This window comes from Pleurodeles waltl, chromosome 2_2 (assembly GCF_031143425.1).
Source record: "Pleurodeles waltl isolate 20211129_DDA chromosome 2_2, aPleWal1.hap1.20221129, whole genome shotgun sequence".
Taxonomy (NCBI): Eukaryota; Metazoa; Chordata; class Amphibia; order Caudata; family Salamandridae; genus Pleurodeles; species Pleurodeles waltl.
The window spans coordinates 767,893,812-767,917,984 of record NC_090439.1 but is presented as its reverse complement, the minus strand read 5'-3'; the positions used below and the strand labels follow the sequence as shown (position 1 = coordinate 767,917,984).

General features: G+C 40.3%; 1 protein-coding gene across 2 annotated transcripts in view; it reads right to left on the bottom strand.

Moving 5' to 3' along the window:
• Positions 1-24,173, bottom strand: part of LOC138282607 (polyamine-modulated factor 1-binding protein 1-like) — a 1,030,040-nt gene that overhangs the window by 167,318 nt on the left and 838,549 nt on the right. For both annotated transcript variants that reach the window (XM_069220389.1, XM_069220390.1), the window contains exons 20-24: positions 23,730-23,960; positions 14,896-15,018; positions 9,165-9,449; positions 6,487-6,733; positions 1,830-2,019 (exon numbers count right to left, since the gene is read on the bottom strand). In XM_069220389.1, the coding sequence (XP_069076490.1) occupies positions 1,830-2,019; positions 6,487-6,733; positions 9,165-9,449; positions 14,896-15,018; positions 23,730-23,960 (1,076 nt within the window). The remainder of the gene's footprint in view (positions 1-1,829; positions 2,020-6,486; positions 6,734-9,164; positions 9,450-14,895; positions 15,019-23,729; positions 23,961-24,173) is intronic.

Here is a 24,173-nt window from a genome sequence, read left to right as displayed (position 1 = left end):
ACTGCAAACCTAATGACCATTTCACAAGATCTCAAATGTCAGTTTTATTTATTTAAATGTTTTGTGAAGCAGAAGCTACTTTGTAGACTTTTACTGGCCTTCAGCTGCATACATTGAAACGCAATCAAGTATTCTGCAAGCCAATCTGCTAGTCACAGACTTTAGAGATTATTTTTTACAAAATTCTTATTTCATAAACCACATTGTTATGTAAACACCCAGAATAACATGTACGTCTCTGTATTTTATGTAGCGAAAATAGAACCTTGTCCATCAATGGGGACTTACCCGTTTCTGAATTTAACAAAGACATTAGATTTAAGATATTTAAAATTACATCACATTTTTATATCTATAATTTAAGCGCGACAAGATTAAGTGATTTGCCCTGAAGCCACTTTTCAGACGCGTGCCTGACACAGGATTAGAACCCGGGTCTCCGGGTTCCAAAGCTAATAGTTTAGACCAGGTAGCCTGCTTTCACCTGCTTTGTACAGCAAAAGGGGAAGGAGTGGGTCTGGAAGGGCCAGGGCTGCATGCACAGAGGTAGAAACAAGTCGAGGAGCCATGGCACAACCGCCTGCGTGTCTGGTAAATTATTTTTCCTACGTAGTTTTATAAAAACTTTATAGCATGTTATAACATGCAAAACACATGAAATGCCACTACTTAGATTATTAATGATTCGCCGTGGTTGTACAACCTCACGAATAAGTGTCATCTAGTAATTTAACTACATTAGTCTAGAAGCATGAGATAATTTTAAAAAAAGTTGCTCTTCAAGGTATAAATAATTTCCCTGAAACTTCCATCTACAACCATCTAATATTAGGCAGCGCGTGCACCGTGCTGAGTCTGGATCGTCAATACCTCTCGTTGCACTGGCATAGCAAAGCCCTAGGCAACTGCGCCTGTCTTAACGTAAGGCAGTAATTATTACCATATTTGCCCTTCAATTTGGTAAATTAAACGTTAATGCAGCCTGGCCAGACTTGAGCCGGCCCAGCTTTAACGATTCTGTGAAAAATGCGTTTTGATCACAAGAAGGTTTTCTAATTCGACATGACAATTCTAACAGATGAATCGTTCTGCTATTCCAACGTGCTCGCAGCTGCCAAGGAATAAACACATTTTCAGCTAGGGGCCCCCGTTTCATAGCTCGCGCGTTATCACGTAAACATGGCACCATGCCCACCAACATGCTGACGGATGTTTCCAGGCACGTGTGCTGGTGTGACTACTGCCCTCCGCACGTGCAGAGGACGGTAGCACAGATTTTAAAAACACACTGATATCAAGAAAAAAAAAAAAAAAAAGATAAATCTAATTTTGCCAGTTGGTCAGAGAAGACTGCTCCTTTCAGCTTGACAGCTCCAGCGCCTGCTGCGAAGAGCCACCAAAAGGCGGGCTTTACACTATGCACTATTTAATTTAATTTAGCCGCCGGCCATCCCTTGAACACAGAGAGGAAGACAATAAGAGCCATGTGTAACCTTTGGACTTAAGGAGGGAGATGGGATTTCTGATTCACAGCTAAACCGCAACAGGGACAATCTGAAGAGAGAGGGAAACGTGACACCATTCTCATTAGACTCTCTGGACCTTAGTGCGCTATCCCACAGTGCCTCGAGGTGCGCCAAGTCTTTTCTGAGCAGCTCAAAGCATCAGCCTTTCAGAGTCCAGGTCTCTGCTGCTCAGAGTTTATGCATCGCAGGATAGACTTTAGGAGAGAATCCATGGGATGGAGGAGTACTTGAAAAACGACTGCTCCTGCGCCAACCGTTTTGCTTTAAACTTTCTGCGAGGCTATTTAAAAAGAGTGCACTCACTTGTATTCCCTAATTTCCTCCTCAGAAGCGGCGACTCGGTCTCTCAGCGTCTTCATTTCGAGCTGCGATTTCCTGCTGCTCTGTTCTTGGCGAACTGTTTCGGCTATTCGCTCGCTGAGCTGCTCTTGAGTTGCCTTCAAGCTGGATTCCATTAGAAGAAGTTTTTCATCCTGACTGGCAACTTCTTGGGCTGCGAAATGTAAAGCAAAAAAATAAAAAATACTTGGCACATTTTTACCAAACCACCATTACTTTGCCGTGAGCTCGGGATGGGCAAGTGTTTCACAACCACCACGACATACTCTTCCTGTGACACCCCCCTGAGGTTGTATTATAGGGTTCTATATATATATATATATATATATATATATATATATATATATATAATTTAATTTTAAATAGCAGACGAGGGTATATGTGAGCTAAAAAATAAACAAAATAGGTCGACACTGATCCCTCGCTCACAGATACATACATTCCAAGGAGAAATTAATGGCTTTAGTATCTCGATGTAATTATATTTAGGTAGGCAGCTGCCTATCGATTTATCTCCTTTCCAGTCCAATACATTTCCCCTGTAACATTTTCACACAGTTGTGCAGTTAACTTGGGTGCTCGGAGTATTTCCTTTCCCAAGGCCATCCCATAGATGGCGCTCTTTCATTAGACCACAGAGACCCACAGCGCTGAGCTCCTAGACTCTCTGTGAAAATAATCCAAAAAATTGCCGGATTTAAGAGACAAAGACATTTTCCTTTGTTCTTGGCTGACCGTGCCTCCAAACAAAAATGTATACGTACATTTCAAATCATGTGCGTGCTGCTCTGCATACAGAAACACATTTCTGTAATGTATGGTGCTTTCTTCCAAATGAAAAGAAAATGCCATTCAACACAGGAATTATATATCTCCCGCAGCTCCATGGCCAAGTACACCATGGACAAGTGCACACAGAGGCCACGTTTTCAGACTACGACGGCTGTTAAAAATAGGTACAATTTGGTGAAACATAATGTGCTTTAATATAGGCCTGCACCCTGCTTCAGCTGAAGCTGCAACCACAAGTACCACAAACACGGACATGGTGATAGGACACCGCAGGCTGTGAGCACAACGCCCCTCCCATTGCCCCCGAAGAGAAGCCCATGCCCTTCCATGAATAGTGACAGGGTACCCCTGGACGGATCAAGGGGTGACCACTGCCCTCCCCCCTTGGCTACCGGACCCAGTTATTTCCAAATATGACGCCTCCTCAGGAGTAGTAAGCGCTACATAAATACAATTACAATATTATCTGTTTCTAGTAGCAACATTGGCTTCGATTACACCAGCCTCCTTCCCACTTCACCCTTTGTCCTTCTTTACTCTCCTTGCCCTCGAGTCACTCATTGACCTGTTATGTTGCTGCAACCTCCTTGCCACCTTCTATAGTTGGTCACTTATCCTAGTACCGAGTCCCTGCAGCCAAATCCCATAGACGCATTTGCAGTATACCTGAAACCATTGCCCCTTCGGTGTTTAGTTATAGTGTCAGAGCCCCTGCAGCCAGATCCCGTAGCCCCCATGCACACACTTCCAATCACTGACCCTTCGGTGCTGGTTTACAGTCGCAGAGCCCCTGCAGCCAGATCCCGTAGCCCCCATGCACACACTTCCAATCACTGACCCTTCGGTGCTGGTTTACAGTCGCAGAGCCCCTGCAGCCAGATCCCGTAGCCCCCATGCACACACTTCCAATCACTGACCCTTCGGTGCTGGTTTACAGTCGCAGAGTTCCTGCAGCCAGATCCAATTGATCCTTATGACACACACTTCAAACCATTGCCCCTACAGTGCTTTTTATAGTCTCAGAGTCCCCATAGCCAGATCTGACTGCTCCCTATACATCAGATTGCTGGCCCTTCGGTGCTTGTTTACAGTCTCGGGGCGCTACTGGCAGATCCCATTGTTCCCTATGCCATAGACTCCAATCTTTGCCCTTTAATGTTTCTCTGCAGTATCAGAGTCCCTACAGTCAGATCCCATAGCCCCCTATGCCATACAGTTTCAATCACTGCCCCTTCGGTGCTTATTTACAATCTCTGCAGCCGTATCCCATTGTTCCCTATGCCATACAATTCCAATACGTGTTCCTCCAGTGCTTGTTTATAGTCTTCAGCCTCTAGTAACTCACTTCCCATGTTCTTCCTGCACATACCTCTGCAGTTACCCGACCCTGTCTCCCTACACTCTTCTGTGTATCCTGCCTGCTGACGGTACTCTATACTGCTCACACATGTATCCGGGCGTGTTTTCCGGTCTTTGCAGTGCCCACTTGCATTGTATGTTATAATGTTTGACTAGTACCCTGACCTTTTAATTGTAACACCTTTGAATCAAGTCAGCACTACAAAAACATACAAACATACACATAGATAAAAGAAGGTGAAAGTGGGTGTGCCAAGAAGCTTTTTCTATCAGTCAGCCCCAGCCACCAAGCTGACTTTGTTGTCCAGTTATTACAGAGCTACGTTTAAGATAGACAGAATAAAAGACAGCTTTAAATGGCAACTAGAAACATGACTGCGTAGGGATCCTGAAAAGAAACAGCATGCATTAGGTGAATAAATGGGTGAATAAAGGAATCACTGATTTGGGCAGGGCATGCCTTTGAGGCAACATTCTGTTGCCAGTGGACCAGGCTTGTGCTCTCTTTCATGAGCACAGACGACAGGATCAAATGCAGCATTTCAACCACTCAATGTGCTTCATGGTTCTATTTTAAAAAAAGAATGAATGCAGAAACGAATCCAATTAGAGGTTTGCAACATAGTTGTTGAACCTATAATCTAACCTCATCTGTCTTTATCACAAACCCAGGCACATATGATCTATTTTTGAGAATGAATGAGTTCAGCCTTGAGTGACTTGAGCACATGGCATACATGTAGGGATAGAATTTCGGCAACGTTTCGCAAACCTGCTTTTAAAATCTAACATAAGGCGAGCAGGCTGCACATAAAAAAAAAATCTTGGTAAAGAAAAGAAAAAAAAAAGAAACTGCTATTATCCAATAAGTTACTGTAATCACATGATAAATCACTGAGGTTCCTGGGCGACGTTTTCAGCTTGAAAGTGCAAAGGCATAAATGTTTTAGGCGCTCTGTCATTTTATTTTATTTGCTGTGCTTGTATATTTCATGCAGGCAAGGCAACATCCCTTCCCCCCAAAATGCAGATGTTAAAATACCGCGAGCGAAAAGGAAGCCAGTGTCCAAGGCTTCCCAGGACTTCTCATCTCCTTCTCTGAACACGTTCCATGTCACATATGAGGTGAATGCGGACTTGATTGAATTGAACTTGGAGAGGTGAAGAGAAAAATAGGATTTCAACGCAAACGCGCCTTCGTGCGCTCCTTTCAATGCATGCGTAGTGCCTTAAAAACTGCTGCCAATCCCTGCAAGCCGGCTGCAAAGGGTTAAACGGCTCCAAGTTTACCTATGCTTTGGACTTGAGCCTCGGTTGATCCCAGGCCAGAGGCACTTGCAGCTGCATGCTTTATTTACAATCCCTTTGGCAGACTTACACCTGCCCCAGGCTATAACACAGTGTACCTAATGTTCAAACTGGCAGGTAATCTTATGTCAAACATCCCTCTTTGATTTAAAGTGATCAATAGAACCTTGTAAAGAGGTAATTTCACTGCTGTTTCTACCTTGCTTTTCTTGCAGGTGATGCACACAAAAGGCGGTGCGCGTATGATGTGCGAACCACTAGCGGGGAGCTATAAGCATGTTTTTCCAGATGTTTCCGGTGTGCAACGATTTTGGATCAATACACTCTGTAATACAATTATCTGCAATGATCTGGTTGTATTGCAAAAGAATTTGCTACAGGCCTCGGGGGGTTTGACAACCGAAACGTGTATATGGCACCCATTGCGTACAAAGGGAGAAAATTAAGAGTTGACAGAGGCTGATGTGAGCACTCAAAATGGCTTCATCAATATTTTACTTGGTGATGGCACAACGGCTAGTCTATAAAAAGTTTCCCACATCACAGCAATCCTCAGCCCAGAAAATAGCATGCACAACGTCCGCCAGCGTCCCCAGTGTTCAGCTGTCTGCCTCTGCATTTGACTACATCTATTGTTACATTTATCTCTCCAATGCAGCTAATCCAATCAAAAAATATTTGATTTTCTCTTCTGCTTTTGGTCACATCTGTAGTCACATTTCCGTACTGATGTGTGTTACCTTTTTGCACTCACTGATGAAAGAAGTGTAAATGTAGGCATTATAAAAACACTTGAACAAAATAAAAAAAGGCTTGAAAAAATCCAAGATTACATTAGTTTAGGGTAGAAATGCTAGAAAGAAACAAATACTTTTAAATGCTGCAACCATAAATATTCAGTTTACACCAGATTGCAGTATACAAACTTCTCACTACGAAAAGCATTAACAAAAATCCTTCCGTTCGTCTTACGTGAGTCAAGTGCATTTTATTCTACCAACAGCACCATGGTCGGCACGGATGTCCAGCTCCATTTGTCATAACAGCATTTGTGTTTATTTAGAAGGCCTGATCTTCGTATGAGCAGAAAAGTCAAGCCATCGGTTTGTCACCTCCTAAACAAGATGGCGCCCCCGCATGACTCTCCACGGTGCTATATTACCTGTCTCTCTGTACTGTTTATGGATGTTCTGCAGGTCTTGGTTGAGCTGTTGGATCTCGTGCTTCAGCGCCATGTTTTCTTTCTCCTTCTGTGCCTTCTCCTTCTGGGTGTCATGGACGCTTGCTTTCAGATTCCGGACCAGGCTGCCCAGGTGCTCCACCTCGGACACTTTGGCTTTGATGCCTTCCCTGGCCTGCAGGAGGTCAGCTTCAGATTTCCTGAGAAGGTCCTCTCTTTTTCTCACTGCCTGTGGAGAGCGAATATATTTTTAAATATATATGTATATGTTTGGACAGGCTCTTTCATGGTTTATTTTGTGAACTGGGCATCCCAATTTTAAGCTACAGAAAAATGTGGGCAGCAAAGCACTTCATTAGTAACATTGTCACTTTCCTGTCAATTTTCAATCAACACGTTTAAGAAAATGAAAGGTCTATATGGGAACAGGGAAGCAAAGAGGGTATCAAACAATTTCAAGACTGCAATGGGCACATTACTAGTTCAAAGGCAAAACTCGGTTGGTATCATAAGGATTAAACTAAACACACCGATCAATATTCCACAATGATATCCGGCTAAATACGGCTACAAATACTGCTAAATACGGCTCCTGAAAAGCACAGTTTGTTTGACTTCCATTGCTAAAGGACTTTGCACAGCGAGGGGTCTCCCTAGGCAGCCTTCGCCCTTCCACCTAATCGGGGAACACTCTTTCCTTCCCAGGCCTGTGGCAGAGCCGCTGCCACCCTGCAGGCCCTGGGGACCAGTACATTATTGCCTGATCACAAGCAGCCTGTCCTTGTTGTACACAAATCCGGCGATTAGCATTTTGTTTCATTTTGGCTGCATCATTATTCAAAGCGGAACAGCCCCGTAGATTTCACAGTGGTAACTCTTGAATGAACAAAGCCAGTGCCATCAACAGCAGGTTGATTAATTTTAATTAGCTGTATTTACATTGCAGCTTCATTGGTTTACGCTTCAAATCAATTAAAATTTCTTATTCATTAGTGACTGGTGCTCATTGGCTCCATGCCACACCTTGATTTCCTATCAAGCTCAATCGTGGTTCTTTTTAATCTGAATATTTAGTACTCTTTCATGTCTTAATTACAGCAAATTGCACACAGTTGGCACAATTTCTTGAAATTAATCCCAGAGTACTTTGTTTCTGTCAAGCAGTCAAAGCCCAGGAGAATAACAGTAAATGTTATTGCAGATCTGAATTTAAACGACTGTCTATGTATTTAACACAAGCCTTTAATTATTCCAACGATTCGGTTTTTAGTTAAAATACCAAACATTCTTTACCGAGATGTAAAAAACATTCTTTACCGAGATGTAAAATAGTTACGATTTCAAACACTGTTCAGACATGTTTGGGTGTAATACTAATGCAAACATTCTGTTTAAAGCCTTATTTCTCAGGTGCACAACTCAGGGCACACCGTGAAATACACTTAGACAATTATTTGTTACAATTAGTTCCATGCACAAGACAATTGAATGACATCAGATTAAATATTATTGTATATATTATTGCATGTCCCTTTTAGTTGTGTGTTTATTAGCTGTCTATCACGCCAAACAGATCATTTTTCGTTTTTCATAGTTTATGTAAGAATACGAATTTGTTTTTTCAGATATAAATGTGTTGACTTGCATTAACTACACAAGCACAGGATAACACAATTACTAAAAATAAGGTTCACTGAAAGGAATCTAAATCTTAGCCAGGCTTGATCAGGGGTGTCGCTAGAGCGGGGTCTGACAGGTCTTGTGCTCCCTCTTTATTTGTCTTTTACCCCTCCCCTCTCCGGTGGGACCCACCACCACAGCTATTGCACGTGCACTGAAAAAAACAGACACTCCACATTGTCACACACATTTTTTGTCCCTCTACGTTTTACGCGAACATGCGGTTGCTTAAAATGTTTAGATCGGACTTTATATGTCTGTGCATATTCATGTATCTATTCATACATATATAGATAAGGATACATACACACATCCAAACAGTCAGATCTATCTATCTATCTATCTATCTATCTATCTATCTATCTATCTATCTATCTATCTATCTATCTACACACTCTTTACAATTTCTTTTTGCAGGTGGCTCTACCAGTTTTACCTGTCACCCAGCGTGTGCTCCTCCTGAAAGTTACATCGAGGGAGTCACTGTTTGAAACCTTTTAGAAGATCGCATGACGAAACTGTCTTTGCAAACAATAGGCACTGTGGTGTGGTTAGGCTGCCGAGTGCCCTCCAGCAAGCAAAATAAAATTTCCCCTAGCCGCAGAGTTGTTAGTAAATGGCAGTCACAAATGCTGTACAGTGGGCTGATCATACCACTGGGCCTCGGTGCGGCTGCACCTGCTGCACTACTAATATCTAACATATATGTCCCAGAAAGGGCAATGCTACTGTCGTCAATGACAACACAAAAGTAGTTCTGCCCCTTCCATAGAACCCTGCTGTTTAAATTGTATTTTTTGCAAAAGTTGTGACTCCTTTTGAAGTTTTGAAGAGAGAGAAATGAAAAAAAGAATCAAATGCTGGAAAGATAAAGGGGAGCATACACCTCTTCAGCTGAATTACGCCACTGTAGTCAACTTCATATTTGAGAGGTGTACTTTCGTACGATTGCCATTTGTACTCTAAAAGTGAAAGCATACCTGATCTTTCTGACTGCAGAGTTTCCGAGCATCTGCAAGGTCCCTTTCAAGCTGTGTTATCTGCTGTTCTAGTTGTGCGTGTCCTACTTTGTGTTTCTGCTGGGAAGCTATTATATCCAGATGCAATGACTGTAAGGTCTTTTCTAGCTTTTCAATTTCAAGAACATATTTTTTCTGTTGGTTAAGTACATTAGCAGCTTCCATTTTTTGTTCCTGTATGATCCGCTCGCATTCTTCAATCTTTGAAGTCGTTTCATTGCATTGACTTCTCATGATTTCAAGTTCCTGTTCAAAGCCAAACACAAATGTCCAGTAAAGGAAAACATTTAGAGAAAAAAGCAACAATCCACAAAAAGTCCAGAATCAGGAGAATAGATTCCAAATGCAAAAAGATGATCTACTTTACCTGGTACTGGTAAGCACAAGGCATCTCATTTTTTACATTACTCAAGAACTATGTTTTCATAAAACTATTTCTTGAAAAGACCAAGAACTAGCCAAACAAACATCCTAAATATAAATATCCCAGCTACCAAACCTGAAATAAAACACTCAAAGAACGATGCAAGTTTTTTATATATATTTGCGTGCAAAATTATTCTGAGTAGAGAGGAACTTTTATGAATATAGATGTGTACGTATTTCGTCTTACATTGCATAAAGATTACTCGTGGACTATCCCCGTAGTTAAGGCTTTATTAGTGTCTCTATTTCATTTAAATGTTCCCTTAAGGACAGGATCCTAATCTCCTCACTTTCTAAATCGCTATTCCTTACATTAAATATCAATGGTAACTATGTTTGTATGCAACAAAATGGCTACCATATATTGCTATCAAATCCCCTCCGTTGATCCCTCGTTCACCCTAAAACATGAATTCAGGTCTAAAAATGATCCAAAGCAATGGTTACCAACCTGTGGTCCGGGGACACCTGAGGGTCGGCAAACCCTCCTCAGGGGGTCCACGACTGCTTAGAAAATTAAATATTATTAACATATTAGGTCCACATCTTTTAGTAATGACTCAGTTGGGGGGGTTGGGGGTCCCAGAACTCCAGCAATGATTCAATGGGGGTCCCCGGGTTACAGTAATGATAAAGTGGGGGTCCACAGAAGTCAAAACGTTGTGAACTACTGATCTAAAGAATTGCACCTACGCTGAATGAGGGTTTTTCAAAGCTACTAAGCTTCTTGGTTTACAGTGGCAAGAAAATACATGGCTTCTCTTCAGAAAAAATGATGACCTGTTGGAAATGACTACTGTATACAAACATCACTGGAACCAGAAATGCAAATATACATTTTCTGCAGTAACACAAAGATAACCAGCATTAACATATCATGAATGGGGATGGAAGAAAAAGAAGACTGATGGAATTAAGTAAAAATACCAAAAGTTTTAAAAATGATTCTAGTAGTTGTACCACTTTTAAAAATCATAACGTTTCTAGGTTTAGAAACCCCTCAATGGAATTTCGCTGATGAGCATCTGATTTTATGTGTTAATTACTTCAGGTGGAAGAACAGAAAGGTCAGTAATACTTTGGTGGCTTCTCCCAACAAACCTGCGTCTATGGAACAATCCGTCTTGATGGGGTCAGAGAGAACTTTCAACTTTGTTACTGTTACTGCCAGACGAGCCTCTATTATTGAGCATTTGTCATTATCATGTTGGTTATTGCTCCCACTAAACTTTTTTCTGATTCCACAATGTTTCAGTGCAGCCTCGTTCAAAATACATGTTCAGAAATACATCTGCAAAGATAAATCCTCCAAATTTTACAAACAATAATGACGTCCCTGAAATCAAGAATAAAGCCAGTATGGAAGAATTATTGGCATCACAAGTGTAAAGTCTGAGTCAGGTTTGCAGCGATTTGTGACTGAACCAGCCAGGAAACTCTGTGTCCACCAACAAACTTAAAATAATAATAATAGAAAGAAAATAATGATGAAGAAAAATACGATTGCAATATTATTTGTTGTACTCTTAGTTGTAAGCTTGTAACACTTGCATTAGTTTGTCATCCTGGAAATACATGGGGATTTACTGCTGCCAATGGCTGAGGTAAGAGTCTTTCCTGGGCAGTAATAGGGAAAGACCACCTCAAGACGTAAAAGGGCATATAGAAAGTATTTTTTCTTATGTTGAAAAATACCTCCTTCTGGAGAAAATAAAAATGAAACATGAGAATGATTGGGTGACTGTCTAAAGATATTTGTACAACACACATTACCCAGATGGTTCTCTTGGCACTGCTGACCTAAAGCGCTGTCTTAGACCAAATAAGCCTTTAACAGGAGTAAACTGTAGTAGCCCTCTGTGGCCCCATATGGGATTTTGACTTTGCCAGAAAGGAAAGAACATCATTTCATGTTCTGTGTTCTAATTGAAAAAAAAGGAAAACCAGACACATGTAGGTAGAAATCCCTTGGACACCATCGCTAATCTATCCAGAAGAATTTGATGGCCCGTGGCATCAAAAGCACAAAAGAGATCCAACATAGCTAATATCACTATCTGGCTTCCATCTGCCATCCATACAATCTCACCCAAGAAACAAAACATAGCTATACCAGTCCAATGTCCTAGTCAGAGTGAGGAGGTAATAGTGAAATCCAAGAAAGATTCAAGAAACTCTTACCACTTTTTTCAGATTTTTAGCAAACACAGGTAGTGTGCTGATCCTTGGCTAGGATTGTAAAGTCAAGATTGCCTTATTTTACAAGAAGGAACACCAGCTAACTCTAAAAAGGAGGTGTGACTACAATCTCATTGATAAATAATTTGATGCTAGAAGTGATGCTGGTGTCAAAATTCATTTGTAGAGTGATGCCAGTTCATGAAAGATAGAGAGAGTGGTGAAGTAGAGTCGGAGGTGAGGTAGAACTGTAAACGTGTAGGAGGTACAGAATAATGAGAGAGATAGAGAAAAAGAGGCAGAGATAGAAAATGAGGGGTAGCAATACTAGTACAAAGTAGGGAGAGAGATGAGGTAGAAAAAGAGAGAAAGGAAGTGAAAAGGTGAAGCTGAGATCAAACTAAGGTAAAATTAGCCACAATGATAATTGGCTGAAATGTTACAGTCAAGATTGCCTTATTTTACAGAGGGGTCAACAGCTAAGCTCTCAAAGGAGGGAATGAATACAACATCGAAGATAACGAGTTTGATCATGGTGGTAAAGATGGTGGAAACATCAATTTTCTGGGGGAAAGTACTTGAATAAGAAGTGTAATCCAGAAAGACCAGACTCTTAAGGTCGCTTTTCTGTGTAGATACAAATTCCATATCTTATTCAAACTCATGCAGCTCCTTTCCCCTGATTAACGGGAGAGCTGCTGAACTAGCTTTATATGGGCCAGAACAACTAGGCAGTCATGCCTTTATGGTCTCGTCAAACCAGGGTTGTGATGATTGGGTTTATGAGGATGCAATATTGGACTGAGTCAAATAGTAATCTATATATTACCGCACATAAGCAGTTTTATTCTTTTATCACTTGAGCATTATGTCACAAGCTATCAAGCCGCATTTTTATATTACAAAACGTGTATTTATGAGATGCTGTGCTTCCACGGGGGAGAAGGGGGAGGTTAATCTATTAGGTCTGAACTGTACAGCTCCACATAGCAATCCTAAATGAAATTAATGTTTCAGGAACAATGGTCACATGTCTGGAAAGAATCTTTGTCATCATATTGGAATGCCTTGAGAGTTAAAGGTAGATAGTGCTATGCATTTGTGGCTCTATTAGTGCTCGTACAGTACTACACCCCTTACTGTTTGAGTCAGCTCAGCAGGGTAACTATCATATGGCAGGCATGGTGAAGTAATGTCACCATGGTTGCCTCTCAGTCTTGGCCCACATTTAACTTGTTTAACCACCCTTTAATGAAGCCAAGCACCAGAGAGGAGTGGAGCAGTTAGGATTCATATACTGAGCCTGCGTGGATAAGCATCCGGAAGATGCTAACCTTTAGAGCAAACAGTTCATATTCTCGTACTTTCAAAAGCACAGCTTTGGTGATCGCCTATAAACATTATGAAACAATATGTACGTTCACCTTCTGATATATCTTAATCGATTCTGAGACCAGCCCACCGTCTACCCTCTCCAAGGAACCCCAACTATGGCACAGGAAGGATAGGGAGTTGGTAAGGCAATGTAATATTGCATGTACTCCACCACATTATCAGCTTTCTAATGTGTCCAATATATGGTGTACATTATTAATAATATTTGTACATGGAACCCAGAAGATAAACATTGGTTAAGCAGAAATAGAGTGTGTTATGAATGTGTGTTCAGTAGTTTGTCAGCACAGAAGAGAGGATTTGTTTGTAAATTTGGAACACTTCATACACGTTTGATAACTATGAAGTGCACTGCCTTCTGAGGTTGTATTCCTTGCATCTATGTTTTGGACTTCAAGTTGCAGATAATGGTAACATCCAACATCTGACCTCACCCATGACAGGTCTAGATTTGTAGAGCAACACCACAATTATATTAACTGTATACTATCATTCTTAATCAACCAGACACATTCTGAGGAAGGTAGTCTAGGTAGGGGTATGACTGGACCCCTGGACCTGATGATATGCAGTGGGCTTTGTAAGGGGTTTTCAGGCATGAAACATGCTGACAAGTTTACACAAAAGGGTCAGAAGTTGCCCATGTTATTTATAGAGATTGTTAGAGGGAGGCAAGATTAAGCAAATGTTAAAGTCACTCTTAGACCATTTTAATGTAGCAGAGGTACTGACAGTATTATTGAGGCAATCATTATATCACTCATTGTGGACAGCAATAGAGTTGGATACTCATGACAGATATGCCCCCTGTCTAAAGAACTCCACTGGAAGTATGAGCTCACTTCTTGTGACTGCTGATCTTCAGCAGGGTGAGGAGTAGGCCATATGATGAACTATACACCAGTTGTGGGTCCAGCATCCTAACAATAATATAAATGAATCTTAGGACAGCTTTAGGTAGCAGATTTGTCTGACTACGGTCACCCCGAAGAACACAGTTAATCAACCAGTTAATATTTGTTTATTTTGGACAGATAAAGTTAAGGGAGGGTGAAAAAAAAAACAGCTTAAAAAAATCCTGTTGCCTTCTTCTGGATCCTGCTATAACGCATGCAGTTCCCTATTAAAGTATGCTTCTAGTAGCAAGGGTCTTATAAAGCACATGGGGCCATATGTACGAAAGCTTTTTCCCATAGACACAGAATGAGTAAAATCCTTTTGTACATCTGGCCCATAGTCTCACCAGCTAAAGTGGTCTATAATGAGACCTGCCCACCAGATCAAAAAAACAACTCTTCCAGAAAATTGCATTCATGCTGGGTTACTGTTAGGGTCATTGGTAGCTCAAAGAGCCTATGTCCTTCAGGTTATATGAGCATGAGTATGCCTGTTATCATGGCAAGGAATTAGGTTTTATGCAGTCAATGGCAAGAGGATCTACCTTGCATATAACCATGCCTCCTTCTTTGTTTAAACAGGTTCATATCTGACTGACGGAAAAAGCAGGGCTAGTCTGTGCCAAGCTGGCCTATGGGGACTGCTATTTTAACATTCAACTACATCCACACATAAATACAATAAAATAAATTAGCTTATTTCAGTAAAAAACCTGCAAGCAACAAATAAATGAAATAAATACAACATATTAGGCTAAAACCTGTTGAATGCATGCAAAGCCCTTGCAATAACTTACCTTCTGGAAGTTCTTGGCTTGGGTAGCCTGTGCATTGTACTCCTCATTGGAATGGCCATGACTAGATTGATAGTCTGACAGAGTTGAATGAAGCTGCAACATGGCCTCTTGTTTTTCAGAAACCTGAAAAGGAGTATAACGTGTTTACATATACCGTTAACATATCTATCTAAACAAATATCAACAATGGAAATATGCAGCTTAGAAGCAACCAGAGCATCATCATGTCTTAGCATGCATTCTGAGGTAATTTCTTTGAGTAGTTGTATTTCCAGTGAGAGACAACATTTCCACTTTAAACTTTTACTTTCATTTCATGATAACATATATCAAAGCTACAGCATCCAAATAAAATATAACATGTCATTTGAGTAAGAGCACAAGACAATTCAACAGGGGCAGCTCCCCCACTAGGACAGAGGAGTGTCACTTCCCCCGCCAGCAGCAGGAGCTGCAAAACTTTGATAGAAACAACATAATAAACAGGGTTTATTATGTTGTTTCTGTAAAAGTGTGCGGGCCACTGGCATGACGTGGATGGAGGGGGAGTGCTCAGCACTCCCTCTCAGAGTGCATGTGTGTTTGGCCGGCTGTCTAGGGCCGGCCAAATACACATGCGCACTGGGCTTTCCCCAGCAGAGCCTGTACAGGCTCTCAGTCTGCCTGGAAGTGCCTTGGCTGGGCACTCCCAGCCAATCCTGATGCTGCTTTGAGCAGCGTCAGGATTGGCCATAGGGCAGGCTGGGGAGCCTGTGTCTGCATGCAGCCTGCAACGGAGGACCAGAACAGAGTGGCGTGGTTCGGGAAAAAAGGTAAGTTTAATTTTTATTCTAATTAATTTTTTGTGCCTCCCCCTTCCCGGCCATGCACCACCCCTTTTCCCTGCCACAGATGACTCACTCATATAATTGTTGATATGGATCCATATAGAGTATCAAATTTAGTCAATAAAAGGGCTAATACATAATACTGTTAATTTGGTCTTTGACATTCCCTAAGACATCAGACTTGAAATAGGAACTCTAAATTGTCCAAAGTCGTGACTAAAAAAATCACTTTATCAAGCTTGCAACGTGGTATATATTCACCTTTTAATTTTCAACATTTTTTAAAATAAATGTAAAGAGAAATGTACTGCACCCAACCAATTTTAAATCCATTCTTCATTATCGTATCATGCACTATTAATTGCTAAAATAGATGAGGTGCACTGGGCATGCATATTTGTTAAAGCTGGGTAATGAAAACATTAGAAAATAGCCTCAAAATTCCTTTTACAATTCACAAAGCCTTTCAATTCTGAGGGTAGCCAACTAAGAATCATTATCTTAATAGGGAAGGGCATAACCCAAGCATGCACCAAGGAATTCAGCAAGCTTGTGTGCACGGGAAGCTTTAAATAGTAAACGACTTGTAGGCAACTTTAGGTTTAGAGTAAAGAGCAATAGAAACAAATGAGTGGTTAAGCAATCACACATGCAGATTTACTCAAATGCAAACATTTACCTATCAACATACTGTGATACTTTTGAATAAAATACATTTACTATTACAATATCCCCAACAAACTACAACCAACATACATAACATATATTGCCCGATAAAACTAAAAGAAAATAAATCGTATCAACCATTTCACTCACAAGATAGCATCCAGCCTCATGGTGTTCTTGAAAAAAATATTTCTAGGAAATTTCTATACTGAATTGGTCAGCTCCAAATAAAAAGCCCTTTATTAACATTGAGAACCCTACCCAACTCCACAACCTCCTTTAACACGTTTCTCAGTTTCCACATAGAAAGTACAAGGTACTAGATCTAATCTGATAATGATACATCGAATGTTTCTCTCACATCCACGTTGACTGGCCATATCATTTTACTACTCATTTTCACATTCGTACCTCATTGTCTCTCGGATTTAAAACTTCCCATGAGAAAATGAACCCGCCTACTGCTAAAAATGAACGAGTTAATGCAACTACACTTATCTACTGACATCAATCAAAAAGTGCAATGCCACCATCTGGACATGAGCAGACAAAATGGCCTTTCTCCAATGAAACAAATGTGACCCAATCAGCCTTGGTTCTATGATTCTAGTTATGACAGTAGAAACATGATCAGAAACACTGAAAAAAATGGCACACAACTAAATCCCCCTTCTTGCTCTCCAAACAAAAAGAGATGAGAAAGAAAAACAAATAACTGTCTTAACAGCCAAATCCAAATTCATACATGGTCAAAGAAACACACCAATTAAAATAAGTCCTATCTTTTGGCACTTTAAATCTAACACTGATCCTATGACAAAAGCAACTTCTGCGCTCTCACTTTTTTAGTAACAAAATATCTTTAATCTGAAACTCATGCATATTCCTGCTTCTCCACCATAAACAAAAAACACCAAGGAGATCTTCCTACCCACCTAGTTTGAAGAATTATATGCCATCATCAAAATATTCAAACTGATAAGCTACTACATGACTGTTTACCTGCCACTAATGTTTAGGACAGTTTTTTAATGTTTTAATATGCATGGTGTAGCTTGAGCCACGCCTCCCTCTCTAAAGGCACCTTTATAAACTCTCTACTGATGAGAAACACAAATATTTTAAATAAAGCAGACCACAATGTAGACCTGCTTTTCAACTTTTTCCGGGTCCTAAACCTAACTCAGTTAGGCAAAGCTACGAAAAAGATGTATCACTAGTAAACTGAGAAACTTCATCATCAGAGAACATTATCGTGTTGATCACCTATCAGGCTATCACAGGGAGTAGAGCATTTTGAAAGATGTATGTGACATCTAAGAAAAAGGAGTCTCCTGCTTACTTATTGCTCTAAGCTTATCTGCATTGTTCAATACAGATGACCTCTGAAAGTATATTAAAATTTTAGAGTATCACAAGAGCTTTAGTGGCGCTTCTTCTGGGAGGTAGGCATTTGTTTCCACCACCACTTTCATGACATAATAATATATCTAAGTTCCTCTACTACACAGGAAATCTTCATTCTGTGAAACTGCATGAAAAATCTCTAGAACTGGGAGTTGGCAACGTTCCTACTAGTGAATGCACCAAAGCCCAGAGGGCCTCATTTAAACCATGGAGAGCAGTCACCAGCCCACAAGATAAACATTGGGCGCAGCCATCTTCTCCCCTGGTGGGAGATCACCCATTATATTTGTAGTCCACTGTCAAGTGGGTCAGTTTCAAGCCATGTTAACATTTACACAGATCTCTTCATTATAACTTGACTGCACACCTTTCTGAATAACTACCCATTTCTATTACCTACAAATTGAGTTTATCTGATTTAGAAGATCTCTCATCCAGAAGAGACGTGCTGTGACTGCTGCCTGAAACTACCTACCTCGCAAAACCAGAACTGTCCCCACCCTCCTTAATTTCAAGAAACTCCTAAAATCCCTTGTTTCTGCCTCTTCCTGAAAATAACGACTCATTCTCTAAAAAGTAATCTATAAAATATTAGATTAAGATGTCGTCCAACTCAGATATTCTTCTACTGTTACAATCTTTTTCCTCGCCATCATTCTCAAGCATAAATGGCTGTTCCCTGTTTACTTAAACTGTGTAAAGGCCTATACGATATGAAAAGAGGTCAAACACCTTGTAGTGTAAGAGCACTATCCGATAAGGTCTAATACATGAAAACTGTGCCACTAGTATACACTATTCCTTTTTATACTTCTTCAGTGAGGATATACTCAGGAATGCAGAGCTGTTCCTACTTTTGAGGACAAGTGGTATGTGATCTCATTAATGACATTCTACCTTGCACTGATCTCCTACATATCAGGCTTGTCTGTGTTGGGACTTTTGGTTTTCACTAAGCAGCCATTTAGGAAAACATCCACAGCTCATATTTTCATTCCCTCATAAAAATACCAGGCGTTCAGGATCAAGGATTTACATGATTCTGGTGCCTAGAGTAGCAACCATCTTTATATTTTCCATTTGCCTTGGCTGCACAACCCGTAGGTTTAAATGAGGGAATAGGCAAAACCAGTTTTTTTCTGTGGTTGGATGTCAGTGGAGAAGAACAATGAAAGGAAGATTTTGTGACTCCTATACCTTTTGTGTATGTATGAAAAACATTTATTGTATGTGAATCAATAATTATCAGATTAATTAAAACAACATTTACATATAAAAGCAGAATACAAAATACTTAATCCATATGTCATTGTTTCTCAAAAGGGAGATGAGTTACATTGAGAAGACAAACAAATTCAAAATAAAGGCCACACATATTACAGCGAAATGTGCAGGCTCACCAAGTCATAAGCTGATCATATTGTGAGGATGGGTGCAAGCACAGATATCTGTCCAACAGATCTTATACTGCAGCTTCGGAAATGGCCACCATCCTAAGAAACAACTCTACTCTTTTTACAGCTCATATAGTGCATTTTGCAGCTCGTTGTGGAGCAGTTTTTTTAACTCAAGTGCAACAAACGTATTAGATGGGCAGGATCTCAAACGTTAAAGTGACATAAGTGCAATATAGGCATAAGTGTGGCAAAGACCATCCAGGTTTTCTACTTGCATCCAGCAGGTTTTGTAGTTGATAAATGAATTTAGCAAATTTAGCTAGGTCAGTAGAATTTTTCATAGTAAAAACTAAGTTCATTGCTTGTGCGCACGTTCTTATACCTTGGCTTCAAACTAGAGGTGTGAGCAAAGTGCAGCGTGCAATCCTCAGTGCCAGGCAACAGCAGAGCAGATGGCTGAATGATTCAAATTTATACCCACAAAGCCTGATATTGGTGATCATGGAAAAGGATTCACCATTTTATGTTAATTTCTTTAATCCTCAGGGCCATCAGCCTTGCAGGCATAATTTGCAATAAGTAGGCTTTTCCAACCGCACACTTTAAGTACGGCTGCTCTGTCAACGGATACTGGCAAGATTCACAGCATGGTATCAGGGCCGCTACCACCAGAGAAGTATTTAATTTGGCCAGATCTATTGTCATTGATATAAATCTGATCTGCTTCTTCAGAGTCGCTTTAAGGGTAGATTGCATGAGAAGCAGCTAGTCTGAAGCTGACTGGTTGATATGTAAGGACTGCAATGAGGTGCCCAAGACGTTGGTCCAGGTATTAGCATTTAGGGTGAAGATGGAGCGGATTGCTGATTTCAATATATTAAGTGGAGCTATGGCAACCTTGTAATAATTCTTTAGAAAATCACCTATATGGGCCCACTGTTGGCTTCTAGTCCCAACTCTAGTCTTAGTAGGCAACCTCTTATGTACTGTGGGAGCTTAAACACCCTTTTATAGGCTTTAACTTTGAGTTGGTCCACTAGATCAATCAGCTGCCCTGGAAACGCTGCCTCACTGTAGTTTAATGCTGTTAGAAGAGTAGCTGCAAGCACTCATCGAATAGGAATTGAGGAAGGGCTCTCAATCAGATTGTTAAGCTGGCACACTCTTGCAATTATCAAGTTAGCCTTAGTTTTAACATGGTAAAGATGAACTTTAGTCCTCCCTTTCACTGTCAGCCACACACCTAAGTAGTTGTACGACTTTGCCCCAGTGACCTTCAAGGGGACCAAGGACCAATAATGGCTTATATTTTTAGAAACTTTCCCGAAGGTAACTACCATTGTTTTGAAAACATTCGCTGTCACTTAACTCATTATAATTACGAAGAGAAGATAATTTGTTTTGAAGTCCTACTTTAGACTGAGCTAGCAGGACAATGTCGTCAGCATACTGGAGAAGTGTTATTCTTAAATTCCCAATTATAGGTGGGATCAAATTGGCACTTTTTAGAGTTGATGACATGTCTGCAGAATACAAAGTAAAAAGGAGTGGGGCAAGGTCACATCCTTGCTTCAAGCCGTTGTCCAAGGGGATCCTCCTGCTTAAGGCAGTTGCAGACAGCTTTACTCTTATCCAAGTCTCTGTATAAAGTAGCTCTATCAACCTTAACAGATTACTGGGTAAACCCCATCCTTGGAGGTTTGCCCACAGATGGATTCTATCAACAGAATCAAATGCTGTGAAGTAGTCCAAAAAGCAAGCATAGAATGGGGGAGTCTTTTTACTAGAGCCTTGTATTAAGTAGGAAAGGGTCACTATATTATCTGTTGTCTCTGCTTTTGCCCTGAATCCTGTTTGACAAGCGGGAATTATGTTATTAGCTTATGCTCAACTTTCTAGCTCTTTCAACAGCAGAGAGGCAAAAACTATACCATCATTGTTTTCTTCACTTGCTGAAGTAGTTCAGCACATTTTACAACTCCAGATGCAAGCAACAAAGGTGCCTTACATCATCTATCTTTGATGGTTTCCTACTTCAATTCAAGTGACCCTGTTACCTAGCAAATGTAGATTAACATATATATCCTATAGTGCTTGTAGACACTTTGGGATGCAGGCTTCCAGTAAGGTGGGACAATCTTTCTCCCTTTCTCTGGCACAGTCAAACATCTATACTTATATCAAACACTATGGTCTGTAACAATCACTCACATTAATGTCATCATGTTTGGTCCATCAAGGTGCTTTTCTTTTCTTGCTACTTTCAAACCCTTTACCCACCCCAAAAACAATCACCAACATTTGAAGATATTCCATTTATTGCTATCATCTCTTCTGTATTGTAAGACATTCTATTAAGCCATTTGTCCTGTTTGCCACAGTGGCAGAATAAGCAAGGATTTCTATACTGATTTTTGAGATTTTATTTGGTGGGTAGATTATGGGCCTGATTACAACTTTGGAGGAGGTGTTAATCCGTCCCAAAAGTGATGGTAAAGTGACGGATATACCACCAGCCGTATTATGAGTTCCATAGGATATAATGGACTCGTAATACGGCTGGGGGTATATCCGTCACTTTACCGTCACTTTTGGGACGGATTAACACCTCCTCCAAAGTTGTAATCAGGCCCAATGTCTGACATGTGCCTTTTGGTAACAGTGGTATAAATGTGTAAGATGCCTAGGTTTTGTTCAGTTTGTCTCTTTCTCCCCTGTTCTGGCCAATCATTACTCTATTGCTAAATGTGGTTACTGCTCACTCGTCCTTTTCTGCACTAGTCCGTACATAAAGTTAGAATGAACATGGTATCTGATAGGCTCTAGCAGGAAGAATTTATTTAATTTCTTTGTCGATCCCTATTTTGCTACATCTGGTGAGTCATTTATAGAAATCATCATGCACTTCATGCCTCTGCATGTACTTCATGAGGTTCTTCTCCTTTCACCCAGAAGCTGTGGTATTCATTTAGCTATTAAGATGCATTTACAATAATTCTCATTGTCTACAGCCACACTTGCCAAATTTTAGCTGCTTGATACTAAAAAGATTCACCACTACATTTATGGTGAATCCATGCCCACAAGTTGATGAATCAATGAGTGCCCTCAACTACCATAGGGCGAAAGAATAATTAACTGCAGGTAGGTCAGCTGTCAAGCCATTTGGTCTCGCCAGCGCTCATAAGCATGATCTGAAATAACTCGCTAAATGCACCCAAGTGGAAATCCCAGTAGCCCATAATTAGTAACTCTGTGTGTGCTGGTGGAGAAAAAAAAAACAGCAGTATTGGCATAGCTAGTCTTTTAGCATCTAAAAACAGTAATGATTGAAGAAACAAAGTTACATACTTAGTATGTAAAGTGATGCTGCCTGCATTCAAAGCCACTGTCCCATTATGGGGGACCACTTTGAACACCTCTTTTGGGTCCTTTCATTCCTGCTCACGTTTTTCTTTTATAAGTAAAGTGATGGCACAGAGACCACCCTGAGGCTGGATTGATAGCATCGTGCAAAATTCCACCTTTATATCTTGCGATGGATCACCTGTGTCCTATTTATCCTGAGAACAAAGATTCATGGGGTGGACCACCGGAAAGATTTTTGAATCTTTGCCATTTGGCCACTTGAAATGAGTGAATTCTCTTTCATGTAGGAGTAAATTTACAACCTGCAGTGTTGCTTCTACACTGTTCGTTGATTACTCCTCAAGGAAACAAAGTAACATTCTCCTATTTTATCTATCTCCCAGTCTAGTTTATAACATTGCCAGCTCTAACCTACAACTGCAGGCTAATGAAGAATATTGCCACTATCATATTATGATGATTATGCTTATTTATTTATTGTGGTGCTCACCGATAAATCGCTATTAAGCTTCAGTGTCTCCAGAGCTATGTTTTGAACTGTATTCTCTTTGGGGATCCTAATATTTTTCAAGTCTCTTCATCTTACATTTCATAGTTATACTAGGTGAAACATAATATAAAAAGAAGAGGTTTATTTTTCTCAATGGGGACAGACCGGGTACACATTTAGGATGGGAGTTACCTTGGACTGGCAAGGGATACCCCAAGTTGTGGGTGTATATAGTATGTGAAAAGCATGTAGATAGCTACTAAACTGACCGTGGTACTTAATTGTTCTCAATCCATATGCTCACTTTCTTTTTACCTTTTAATCGGCCAGAAATGGACTCTTGCAGCTCACATGTTAAAATAGAGAAACTTGAGGATTGTTGTGGTTGTATAAAATTCAATAAGTAAGGCATGCTACCATCACCTGGACCCTCTTCCAACATAAGAGGTGCAAAAAAGGTATTTAGGCCCTCAAGTGCTACTCTTATTCATGCACAAGGAATGTGCTATTTGCACACCAACTGGTGTGCAAATGGGAATGCAATTTGCTACGTGACTTGGGTGTTAATAGGTCATATTGCACAATGGTAGGTGGTCAAACACATACAAACACAAAATGTAGTTCTTTATATAGATAATAATTGTACACATGATTTTTTTCTAATAAAAAAAAACGAACCTCCTGCTGGAGTCCTGAAACTGTGTTATTAAGCATCTCCATGTGGTGACTGTACTGTAAGTTTTGTTCTTGTTGGTGTTTAAGATCCTCTTGCACGGACTGTAACTCCTCTGTTAATTGGTCAATTAGGTCTTCAAATGTCTCAATCTGCTCCTTCTTTTCTGCACAGTGATTTTGAAGTTTCAAAATCTCAGCCTCCAGGCTTAAAACGACTTCTGTTTTCTCAGCAATCTGTCAAGTAACATCATCATAAAGTGTAAGTAAAAACTGGTTTTGATAATAATGTAGGTTTGAAAAAAAAACTTGTCTTAAGACAAAAACATTGTTTTAAGTGTTATTTCTGGAATGGATAAACCTAGATTTAATTCTATCAACGCAGAACCTTCTACAGTACATAAACAGAGTGAAACGAGATGAACTCACAGAGAAAGTGAAAATAAATCC